The sequence below is a fragment of the Typopeltis vanoorti genome, chromosome 13 (genome assembly GCF_054136105.1).
Source record: "Typopeltis vanoorti isolate ZY-2024b chromosome 13, IOZ_Tvanoo_1.0, whole genome shotgun sequence".
Lineage (NCBI taxonomy): Eukaryota > Metazoa > Arthropoda > Arachnida > Uropygi > Thelyphonidae > Typopeltis > Typopeltis vanoorti.
Genome location: NC_143561.1, coordinates 8,932,107 through 8,945,664, shown reverse-complemented (window position 1 = coordinate 8,945,664; position 13,558 = coordinate 8,932,107). Strand labels below are relative to the sequence as shown.

General features: G+C 33.6%; 1 protein-coding gene across 1 annotated transcript in view; it reads left to right on the top strand.

Annotated features, from left to right (window-relative positions):
• The window catches only part of LOC150099925 (zinc finger RNA-binding protein-like), a 174,094-nt gene that overhangs the window by 144,903 nt on the left and 15,633 nt on the right, over positions 1-13,558 (top strand). The window contains exon 18 of the mRNA XM_090403122.1: positions 11,731-11,826. Within this exon, the coding sequence (XP_090259248.1) occupies positions 11,731-11,826 (96 nt within the window). The remainder of the gene's footprint in view (positions 1-11,730; positions 11,827-13,558) is intronic.

Genomic DNA, 13,558 nt, shown 5'->3' with positions numbered 1-13,558 from the left:
GTTCTACTAAGGTAGAAGTGGAGGAATTTTTTGAGGCTTTAGAAAAAGCAACTGACACAATGAAAAATGAAAAGTTGGTCCTTGTTGGGGATCTAAATAGCAGAGTAGGAAATGATTGTGAGACATACAAAAATATTTTGGGAAAATTTGGAGAAAAGAGCAAAGCTAATAATAATGGCAAATATCTGTTGGATTTCTGCTCAGGACATGGACTGGTTATTACTGACACCATGTTCCAACATAAAAATGTGCACAAATTCACATGGAGAGAAGAGGCTAGGAATAAGAAAAGTCTCATTGACTATGTTATTGTTGATAGTGATGTTTTCTCCCTGGTGCAGGACACCAGAGTGTACAGAGGATTTGAAATTGGAAGTGATCACTATTTAGTCTTGAGCAGGATAAAATTGAATTTCATGTTGAAAAGAATAACATGTAAGAAAGTTTTAAAGCAAATAAAAGTTGAGCAGCTCTCAGATGTGAACTGTAGACTAAAATACAGAAAGATTATTGAAAAGAAAATGAAAGAGTTTAAGAACAGGAATCAAACCTTGGAGATTCAGTGGCAAACTGAAGAAAACATTGATTCTGCCAGAGAGGCATGTGGTGAGGTTGTGTGCAAGGATAAAAAAATCAGAACTTCCTGGTAGACACAGGAAGTTAAAGAGGCAGTGAAGGAAAAGAAGAAAGCATATCAAAAGTTCCTGGCAAATAAGTCAGCTTTTACTCTTACAGAATACAGAGACAAATGTAAGAAAGCTAAACAGTGTGTAAAACTAGCTAAACAAAAGTCATGGGAGGACTTCGCCAAGAATATAAAAAATAAATATCAAGAAGGTGGCAAAATATTCTGGAGGTTGTTGAAGAAGCTTAGGAATGGAGGAAAGAGTGCTGTAAAAGGAGTTAGAGATGATAAAGGTGACTTGAAAACAGGAGAAAAAGAAATCCTTGAAGTATGGAGTAATTACTTTGAAAAACTGCTAAATGAAACAAGCAATGATGACAGCACAGTGATAAAAAAATACTGACCAGGCATGCAGTCAGGAATACATATCCATACTTGAAGTAGAAAAAGCATCAAAGGCTTGAAATGTGGAAAGGCAGCAGAAGTAGATGATATTCGACCAGAAATGATGAAGTATGGTGGTATAAAAGTCTTACAGTGGCTGCACTGCATAGTTGAGAAAGCCTGGACAGAGGGACGAATTCCCGATGATTGGAGTAGAGCTCTCATAGTACCCATATATAAAAAGGGAAATAAAACTGAATGTGAGAATTACAGAGGTATTTCCCTACTGAGTGTTCCTGGCAAGATCTATGCAAGTATACTTGATAAACGGTTGAGAAGAATTGTGGAAGAAAAAATTGGTGAAGAACAAGATGGATTCAGGCAAATAGAGGCTGTCAGGATCAGATCTTCTCTTTACGACAAATAGTCGAGAAAGCATGGGAATATAACAAAGATCTGTATTTAAGTTTTGTTGATTTGGAAAAGGCATATGACAAGGTGCCAACAGAGAAGCTATTCAAAGCGCTGCAGTTATATGGTGTCAATGGGGCATTATATCAAGCAATACTTAGTCTTTATTTGAGTTGAGTCAGCAGTTAGAATTGAAGGAAGTATAGGAAGATGGTTTAATGTTAAATCTGGTGTGAGACAAGGATGTACATTATCCCCGCTGTTATTCATTATCTGTATGCATCACATTATGAAGGAAAGTGGTATTAAACCTGATATCAAAATTGGAGATGTTAATGTCAGCTCTTTGCTTTATGCGGATGATGTTATACTTCTAAATAAATCCGCTACAAGTCTGCAAGATTCTCTGACTAAATTGAATAGCTGTTGTAATAGATATGGTATGAAGGTCGGCAATAAAAAGACAAAGACCATGAAAATAGGCAGAATCATTGAAAATGTCAACTGTGTTGTGAATGGAGAACCTGTGGAACAAGTAAAACATTTCAGCTACTTAGGCACAATTTTTACTGAAGATGGTAAACTAAATATAGAAATAGACAACAGAATCAGCAAAGCTGGTATGGTGGGAAGTCAATTGAATAAATTCATATGGAATAAGAGAGAAATTAGTCGGAACACTAAATTAGCTGTATACATGACAGTGTTCAAACCAGTTTTAACTTATGGGTCTGAGAGCTGGGTCAGAAGTAAAACACTTGACCAAAGACCTGAGACCACAGATATGAGAGTCCTGAGAAAGATTAGAGGTGTGAACAGATGGCATCAATGGCAATATCATATTAGAAATGAGTATATTAGGAAAGAACTTGACATTGTCAGCATCCAGGAATGCGTTAGCAGAGCTAATCTCAGGTAGTATGGTCACTTAAATAGAATGGGATAGGAAAGATTAGCAAAACAAGTGTTCTCTGCCAGGTTGGCAGGAAAACGACCCAGAGGAAAACCAAGATATAGGTGGATTGATACAGTACAAAGTGCCTTAGGCGATAGAAATATAAGATATGATAATGTTGGAGTAAATCATTTATACTCAGCAATGGTACTTATTGCTTAATTGTTAACTCTTATTCATCGAACACTTAGACAATATCTTTTGCACACAATTGCTCTCTCCTTTCTATGCTTGGAATATTCTATAGCTAAGTTTCAGCAAACAGTTACACTATGACTTATTTTAACTACAAATTCCCGACAATTAATTACTTCATAATCTTCAACTGTTAAATATGCCTATTTAGATCAGCCTCTATTTTACAGTCCACTAATAAGTTCTCTTAAAAGCTCAAGAAAATTGAACAAACGGATCAACTCACTTTACTTTATAGCTGCTATCCACTGTGCACTTGGCTTCGAACTGGACTTCTCTTCCCTTTTCTTCTGTGTCAGGTTTTTTTCTCCCTCTTTACGCCGGCAATAGGTTCATTGACACTTCTGGGACGCTGCACTCGCCGCACTTCAGGCAAAGATTATTTGAAACAATCTTTGAAATTTTTTGGTATATTATCTACAGTCAGCTTTTGCTCTTAGAGAATATAGGAAAAAATGTAAGAAAGCTAAAGTCTGTGTATAACTAGCTAAACAAAGGTCATGGGAGGACTTTGGCAAGAACATAGAAAATAAATATCAAGAAGGTAGTAAGATATTCTGGAGGTTGTTAAAGAAGCTTAGAAATGGAGGAAAGAGTGCTGTAAAAGGAATCAGAGATGATAGTTGACAAGTTGACATGAAAACTGATGTAAAAGATATCCTGGATATATGGAGTAATTACTTCGAAAAATTGCTAAATGAAACAAGCAGTGATCACAGCACAGTGGTAAAAAAAACACTCAACAGACATGCAATCAGGAATATATATATACTTAAGTAGAAAAAGCCATCAAAGGCTTGAAATGTGGAAAGGCAGCAGGAGTAGATGACATTCGACCAGAAATGCTGAAGTATGGTGGTATACGTCTTGCAGTGGCTGCACTGCATAGTTCTGAAGGCCTGGACAGAGGGACGAATTCCCGATGATTGGAGTAGAGCTCTCACAGTACCCATATAAAAATGGAAATAAAACTGAATGTGAGAATTACAGAGGTATTTCCCTACTGAGTGTTCCTGGTAAGATATATGCAAGTATACTTGAGAAATGGTTGAGAAGAATTGTGGAAGAAAAGCTTGAAGTACAAGCTGGATTCAGGTCAAATAGAGGCTGTCAGGATCAGATCTTCACTTTACGATAAATAGTGGAGAAATCATGGGAATATAACAAAGATCTGTATTTAAGTTTTGTCGATTTGGGAAAGGCATATGACACGGTGCCAAGAGAGAAGCCATTCAATATGCTACAGTTATATGGTGTCAATGGGGCATTATATCAGACGATACTTAGTCTTTATTTGAGTTTTAAGTCAGCAGTTAGAATTGAAGGAAGTACAGGAAGTAGCCAAAATTGCAGAAGAATTGTGGAAATACACCTTTTGAAAAAAGTGTATTTTTGAGGTTTGGCTCATAACACATTTTTTTTTTGTGTAATACCATAAAATTATATATCAAGGGAAAGATAATTTAATCAAGAATGTAATGCAACAAAGTTTGTTCAGTTATCTGTATTCTATGAAACGTTATAGCCAAATAACCAGAAAAAAGAAGCACAACTTGCTTAGGTTGATATGAAGTAGCTAGCTTTCTTTCATTTGAATGTAGCCAGTGAGCATGAGTGTAATCAAGTGGCATCTTGTTTTGACAATGAGCCAGTAAGGTCACATTAGAATTAAGCTATTGATGTCATGTATTGGAGCTGAGAGGACATTTGGCAGCGTGTTATGAGATTGCTATCAAGTTGGGTTTTTTGAAGAAATTAGAAAAAAAAATTGGTGGAAACTTAACCAAAGATAGCATTTATAAATTTTTGAAGAGGTATAAGGAGACTCAGTCATTACAAAACGAGACTGGTAAAGGCAGGAAAAGGTACACAACAGCAACTGATGATAGAAGAATTGGAGACTGTGCCTTCGTGACAGAAGAAAATCATCTGGGTATATACAAGATGAAATGGCGCAGTACAATGTGAAGTCGAGTACAGGGACTGTTCAGCGCAGGTTGCGGGAATTTGGTCTAAATGCTAGAATTCCACAAAAAAAAAAGCCATTTTTCTCTCTCAAAAAAGGTTGAAAAGATTAAACTGGGCTAAAACCCATGTTAACTAGACAGCAGAGCAACGGGACTGTTATTTGGAGATGAGACCAAAATCTCCCTGTTTGGTAGTAATGGCATAAAATACGTAAGGAGAAGAATCGGAGATTTGCATCCTGATTGCATTACACCTACCATGAAACACTTGCTTGGTGTAATGATCTGGGGTTGTATGACATCGAAAGGTATGGGCAGAATTTGCGTAATTAATGGAAATATAAATGCCCAAAAATACATAAATGAAGTACTGGAGCCTTTTGCACGTGATCTTTTTCAAAATAATGAAGCTTTTTTATATCAACAGGATTCAGCTCCATGTTCATGTTGCTGCTGTGTGCAAAAAGTGGTTTCAAGATAATCATATTCCACTGCTGGAATGGCCTGGGAATAGCTCAGACCTTAACCCAATCGAAAATCTTTGGAGCTGACTAAAGAAACTTGTTAGTCAGAAGCAACCCACCAATAAAACCCAATTAATAGAAGCAATAATTCAATCTTGGTTTCACATTTTTATGATTTATGATTGAAAATCATAAAACATTTGTTTTGAGTGCTTATGAATTATGGTGCCTTGGACCTGATCTATTTTGGCTTTTTTAAATATAAACCCCTATATTTAAAAGTAATGTTTCACACTGAAACAGTATGATTATATATATATATATATATATATATATATTTTTTTTTTTTCCCTTACAGTAAATGCCGGGTATATATGTTCTTTTATTATAACAACTTTTATACATTGAATTTGGAAGCATTTGTGTTATTTGTTGTGCGAGTAAAAGTTATTTTTGCCATATTAAGTCATTCTGAAAATGTCTGCAGTTCTGCTTATTGACAAGTTACTTGTCAATAAACAGTTTCAAAATATTTTTGGCTTGTATCTTTCAGACAAGCAAAATATGCAGTGTTTACTTATTAAGTTGCATTGTATTTGAATTTTCAGTTTGCCTGTTTAGTTGTCGGGGGAGATACATAAGTAGTCCTTGGAGTTCTGGAAATTTGAAGACAATACATCTTGTTGTCTCACACCATAATCTACAGTAGAGAGATTATTAAATTCACACTTTAGCATATGAATAGCTATATGCGTGCGCGCACACGAAAAATGCCATCATATGTATTGACCAGGACACTGCAAAGTGTTATGGAACTGAAATATATCGACATATGTAGTATAATTTGTTGATTTGACAGTGAAGCTATGTGATCTGTTTACTTTCATTTCTCTACATTTTTTTAATTATTGGATTTTATTTATAGTATATCTGCATATACAGGATTAAAGCTTTATGTTTTTATGCGCTTCTCTGTACTAATGGGGTAAATGCCTCCACAGTTTGAAATATTAAGATAAAAGACAATACTTGAGTTCAATTTATTGATTTTTTCTTGCTAATCACAGATAATTCATTAATTTTTCACTTATGACAGTTATAACGAAGCATTTTATGGGTTGTTCCTTATTTCGAAATTGTAATTTCTAAGATCTACGTTTGGCATACCACTACTACAATTGGGGTTTTATATTATGCATTAACCAAGTATTGTGACCTGAAGCAAGAAAAATTGTGTGCAATTCCATAGATGACACATATTATTAATTATGCATTTAAGAACAGCAGGCATGAAAAATAAGTTGTGTAAAAACTTAGATGATTGCTTAATGACTAGCATTAACAATATTTATCCATATAATTCACTTTTGTGGGGTCATGTTATCTGTTATTAGGAAGTTATGTAAATAGAACTAGCTAATTCATGAGAAAAAAGGATATGATATGAATTTTTGATAAGATTTTTGTATTTGGAAAAACTGTACAAGTTTAGTACAGTTTCTATATTCTGGGACAGATGCTGTCTGAGCACCTATCAAGTTTTGAACATGCATTACTTCAAAATTATTTGTCTTCATTTGGAGAATGCTGATTGTACTTTTATCAATAACAATGTTTTCTGGGTAACCTGCATGCAAATGTAATCAGTTGCAATGCATATGAGTGGTACTGTTAAAGGCTACTAGTAAATTCCAACCCAGATTTACATTTGATTAGTATTGTATGTGCATAATGGATCTGAACTATGGGTTTCCAAAAGTTGGTGTAAAAATACATGCAAATTTGGATACTCCTGTTACTCAAATCTTTCACTTCCTTTCTTAAATTCTACTTTTGCTGTGGCAAAGATAATATTTTGTGCCACTGTAGTGTTAATCTGCAGAATTGGAAACATATGCTTTAAATAAATATCAAAAAAAAAAAAAACGATTATTCCACTATTTATCTCTAGTATTTTGTGGATAATTTGAGTGTAAAACTTTGTAAATATTTTCAAGTTGCATTCTTTGTGACTGCATGACAGTAGAGAGAATAAGAAAAAGAGCATATTTGCATGGACAGTGATCCTCAACCATCAGGGTTTCTTGGAAGTACATGACAGAAGTCATGTTGAATCGGCTTAATCATACATATGTAGACTTGCCAGTATTATACAGTCATACTCAGTGACAAGCGATTGAATGATGATTATGAATGTAGTACATCATCAGGTGGAAATTGGAAAGAGTTGTTTCTAGGAATACTCTGAATTCTTTAAGTAATCTTTAATACCCTGTGTGAGAATGCCTGTGGACTAGAGACATGTGACAGAATATTGATAGTATTCCTAATTACTTCATCAGCAGAGTTCTGCAAGAAAATACATCTTAATCTAAGTTTGTTTCCTGAATTTTGCAAGCATTTTGACGAATTTTCATGAATTTGGTCTCAATAAGCTCTAATTAACCAGATCTCATCGAATATTTGTTTGAGGTTAAAAGTACAATTAACTTCAAAATCTGTTGTCCTATAGTTATGCAATGCATTGAGTGTATTTGTGTGGAGGTTCATGTCAGGAACTTCCTAGCCAATAGTTGTTTTTCTGTGATCACTTTGGACACACATAACTAAACTAAATAAGCTATCTTTGAATTGCTTGAGATAGTTCTGTAATTATTTTAGAATGATAGTTTGCTCCATTATAGCTTTATTTGCTGAAGGCACTGTTCTTTCTGGGTTATATATTTATGCAAGTGGTAATATATCTGCTGCTTTCTTATTGATAATAAAGCTTGGTTTGTTTTGGCATATATGCATATATATCTTGATAACAGGTACCCAAGACAAAATTCATTTTGTGCGTGAAAAAGTGAACCATAACTGTGTAGACTATTTAACTTTTTAGAGATTAATTTGCAGATAGCAGACTGCTACATTCCTTGTACATTTAATTTAATATTTTGTTAATAATTACAATAGAATCTCGATTTTTTTTTATTACTTCAGCTTCAGATAATGAATAATAGGAAAAACACTGTTCAAATTTTACATCACAAAGTACATATTAGATTGTTATAATAACTTTTTTTTTAGAAATAAATTATTTTGCTTCAATATTGCTCGCCTAGCTGGCTGAGTGGTTAGCTTATCTGCTCTCCGGCCAAAAGGCTGCAGGTTCAAATCCTGTCGTGGGCATGGATGTCTGTGATTATCTGTGAAAATACTAGTGGTGGATTGCGCGGTGGAGACAGAGTTGTAGAGTAAGCCCTCCCTGGAGGTGTCACGTAATAATAATAATAATAATAATATATCACAACTGCAGTAACTTCTTTATTCTCCTAGTAGTTTACAATAGAAGATGAAACATGCATAAAAATTTCAGTTGTTTCAAACTTTTCCAAAGTCAATAAGACATATATCTGTTTCTCTACCATCTTTATTTTGAGATTTTAGCAGTTGTTGGGCTTCAAAAGTTTTTATGCTTGCTCACTAATCAGGCAAATATGTCGTTAACCAGATGCCGGCATAGGTGTAATCTTCTCCAGTTGCCTAATATATCATAGTCATATTTAATTCTTGATCTGGTCAATTTTTATAAGCTTTGTTAATATTATGACTAACTTTAACCTTGCTTAACTACCGGTATTAATGCAGATATGTTTACTTATATATTGGTATGTTTATCAATCTGTGAAGAAACAATTTGGGCATTTTATAAGTGCTACAAATTTTCCCTAGCTTGTCACTTCTATGGAAAAAATTAAACAATTTCTTCTTTGCTGTTATAAACATCAAAAATATTCATATAATAAAAACTCAATAAAAAAAACATTGAAAAACTGAATTCTGATTGGCTCTGAAACTTTGCAGATGAACATGACGAGTGATGTCATATGACACAACAGCAACGCTGAAAACATTCAAAAATCATTTAGGTTAGAATCAATATAAGGAACTATTTTAAGGATATAATACTTCATGCTCAACTTTATCCACTATTAGGACAGATTCTACCACCTTCCATTACTTAGTAAGAAATAAGCTTAAATATCTTTGCTGCCTGTTCTATGTATTTTAGATTGCTGTGTCACGATTAATTAGTTACCTCAGAATAGTATTAATGAGCACTCTAAAGATAAAATGATGTGTGTTTCCTATATAGCCTCTCATTGGTCATCAGTGTAATTGACAAATGCCATTTGTAATGACCCCCAATAAATGCAATAAGTATGGTAAACATACCATAGTGTTTACAACTTTTGAAGAGCACTGACATTATATAAATAAAACTGCAAGCTTTCTGATTTTTTTTTTTTTTTAACTTAACTGAAAATTCTTATTGCAAGAGCAATTAGTCAAGTCCTGACTGTGCACTACAAACATGCTGCACTGATAAATGTTAAATGATAGGATTGTTTGATATATATATTAATGCCAGTATATAATAAATCTAACAGAAATTTAAGTTTTAACTCTCTAAATGAAAAGAAAAAAAAAACGAGCATGTTAAAAAATTGAGATTCTACATCTTCATTATTAAATATCGTTGCATTTTATATAGGTAATGTGAGATTGATATATATATATATATATATATATATATATATATTATTATTATTCTTCATCTCTAGTTTTAACAGCAAGTTTTATTTGACTGTTACATTATTAGAATTGCCACAACTCTAATTTGTAAGATTCTTGGTTTGGGTAGTTCTTTCCCCTGACTAACTTTCATAATATGTTTCTTTTATAAAAAAGGAAAATGCTTCCCCTTCTCTCAAACCTATAATCTCATACAAGTAATAGGAATCTAGGAATAGATAATATTTTGTAATGCAGTGAAATCCTGTTTTTATAAGAAGTTTTGACAGTCACTGATAATGTTAAACACAGAAATATTTGGTTACGATCTGGATGAACTATTTCATGAATTTTGGTACAAGCACTTTCTTTTCATAGTATTACACCAATGTAGATAATGATGAATTGGTTGCCTATAAATTGCATGTTTGCCAGATCATTTCCATATCGTTGTGCAGGGTGAAATCATTCATGTTTTCTCCACATTACAAAGTATCCTGTGTTTCTTCTATTTCTCACACTAACACATTCTAAGTATAAATTCCTTTTAATCTTGCATGAATAATTTTGTTAGTTCACTGTAAATTGTCAGTATACTGAAAACACCATTTAATGAAACTGCTGTGTAAATAGTAGTGTGAAATTACTAAAATTTATTAGCTCTTTGATTTTGGAATAGTTTTTATTTAGAAAAATTAAATATGGAAACTAAAACTTACATGAAATTTTAATTGTTGTAAAATCATTGCCTATGTATCATGGGCATCCTCAGTACATACATTGAAAACAGAATGCAATATAAAATTACAATTAAAGAATCATTTTCAAAAAGCACCACTATAGCATTAATAGGACAACAGTCAGTCAGTAAAATCCCCAGTTATTTTTTTTTAAAAAATTGCAATAGCACCATTAGGAATTTGCATAAAAATTATGTACTAATATTTTCAGTGAAGGGGATAACCAAATGCCATCAGATCTGTTTAAGTTCAGTCATTGTAGAAAGGTCTCATAGCTCTTTATGTAAGCATACTATGAGGAATCAGGCTTCTATGTAAAATCTTGGTTTTCTTCCAAAAATAAAACTGTTTTTTCGAGCATGTCCCACTAGGCCAGACTGGTCTGCTTTATGGTAAAGGATGTAAGATTTATGTCCCGCATGATGGATAGCTGCGGATTACCAGGTTTTCCAAAGTAAGACAAACCGCAAGGCACAGAATCTAGTAGATTGAGTAGAGAAACCCTGTCTTCCTGACAGAACGAAAGGATGTTAGTTTTAGAACGACTATACAGTCCAAAATCCCTTTAATATAAGGGAGTGGAATTCAAGTGATGTCTTAGGAGGTCTAGATTTTAAGGATGATTTTACAACTATTAAATTTATTTTATGTAAGTTTTAATTTCTATGTTTAATTTTCTAAGTAGTTGACTTACATACCGATATTAATATAGCTTTCATTTAATTTTAGCATTTAATTGATTATGGCGTTTCTGACTGTACAAACCCTTGTTATAATGGACTTCTGTATTTTTTCTTGAAGGGAAAATGCTGCCATATAACATGCATAATCCATTTCAAATACACTGGAGGAATTTTTAATGATTTGCTATAAGTTAAAGCAAATTCTCATGTAAAATGTGAATTGACTGGCAGAGATTGCTCTTATATAATAATGTAGATGTATTTGGTTAGCAGTATTTTAACTTTTTCTTACTGTATTCAGATGAAAAGCACTTTGGATATTGCATACATAGACACAATGGTAATTGCAGTCTGTAACTAGGCCCATTCCTTTTTTATGGCAGACTTTTAATTAAGTTATACAAGCCTTTGTTAATGCTAACTATTCCAGTGTGGTAGTTTGGCTTTTTGATACAGCAGGGGTTGTATAATTGGAATATATACACAGATTTTTCTCTCAGGCGTTAAAAAAATCTTTGTCCCTGCAGATTATTACATTTTTGTGAAAAATTTATCAGGGAGTGTGTGATTTGCAAAAAAAGATGCAATTAGTAACTTGACATCATTTAATAAAACTTCAAAATCTAAATGTTACACGGTGAAAGATTTGACATGTACATAATTTTTTTAATATCAACTATTTTTAGATGACATGAAATTTCAGCTCAATTTTGACCCATTTTTAATAAATATATTGTAACCATTAGGCTAGAGCAAGCAGTCTTCAATCTTGTGTCATGGTGATTCGTATTTTGAGAGACCTCTGTCAACGTGTGCCTACATGGGGTCGTTTGAGTAGCTGGGTAAGTTATTACAACTCTTATTTAAGCTTCTTCATTGAATGTTAATTTAGAAAACTGTTTTGCATTATAAGTTGATGCATTAATAGTTTAATAATTGCGACAGTTTCTTATCAAGTTGCTACCATCTCTCATCTAGAGTATTTTGATAATGTAGTGATATGCCATTTTCTTATTTGGACAGGCACAGAACACATTCAGGTTCCAGGCTGCTGTCATATTGCAAATTTCGTCGTATAGTGAACCACCGCCTTTTTTTCCTCCACTTGTAGATACATGTATTTAATAACTTTTTTTAGCAGTCATACATGCATGAATGGCATAAATAAAGAATTAGTTCATCAGATACACAAATGAAAGAAGTTATTCTGTGAGTATGCTTGTCTTAAAGGAACATGCCGACTAGTTTGCTAAGAGTAATAAACATGGAGTTTATTACTATGCATAATAAACTCCATGATTACTTAGTGTCACTTGTTGTCTTCCAAATTAATCACATTTGTTAGTCTTCAATATTGTTGGCGCTTTACGTTTGTCTTCCAAGTTAGTGATAAATACATGAATACTCCCTAAATGTGCACCTTGCTCTTCTTTGATCTTGACTTTTACATTACACCACTTGTTTTGCTGGCCTTTCTCATTCTAAGTAGAATGGCAGAGGCTAGCATGCAAACAGATATTTGAAAGACGAAGATCAAAGAGGATTGATGCATTGTAGTGACATTGCTTAAACATGCCTGAATTATTGTCGTGTTCTTCAACTCATATCTTCTGGGGTGTGCTTCATATTGTAATGAAGCACACCCTATGAACAATTACGAATAGTTCTTCAATCTTTCTCAGAAATTGCATTATTATTTGTCAGGTCATTTCAATCTTCTGAAGCTCTCATCTGGATCAGCTGAGTTGTACCTTTTTCACTTCCAAGTAAAGAACTTAATGTAAACTACTAATATTTTGTAATGAGTATCTCATCACATCATGAAACACACAAGAACCAAACAAGAGTTCTGTTGCTCTCTGCTAATCACATCTTACTATTGGGATGTGGGAACAGGGGACAAAGTTATTAATACAATTGTAAACAAATAGTTGAAAGGCAAAATGAATAAGAATTTTGCTGTAGGGACTGAATATATATCAGCATGTATGCTGAAACAGTGTCCAGCTGAACTGGCTATTCCTTTGACCAGGTTATACTTTGAGTCTCAGAACAGGGAAGATTCTGCAGGAATGGAAAGAATGTATGGTAATCCCATTGCAAGGGTGGTGCAAAGACAACAGTTTCCAATTGTTGACTAATCAATATCTGAGGAGTGATGATGAAGATTTTTGGAAAACTTGGTCAGTGCTCAAATTCAGAAATGGGTTGACAGAGAATCTGCTTTGCAGTGAACAGCATGGGTTTACTAAGGAAAGGAAGATCATGTTTTAGCAACTGGAGGAATGGATACACCATGATACTTTGGGGATTTTGCTAAAGTCTTTTGACAGAATACAGCATGCTAGACTGTTGCATGAATTAGAGAATATATTAGCGTGGATAAGAGGATGGCTGACTGACAGAATAGCACAAAGTGGTCTACGGGGGTGGTGTGAGTCTGCAAGATTTAAGGTAACCAGTGGTTACCTTAAACCATAAGGATCAGTGCTTGGTCCACTGTTATTCAATCTATACATTAATAATATTGGGAGAGATTTGACAAGTGACATATAGCTATTTGCTGATAATGCA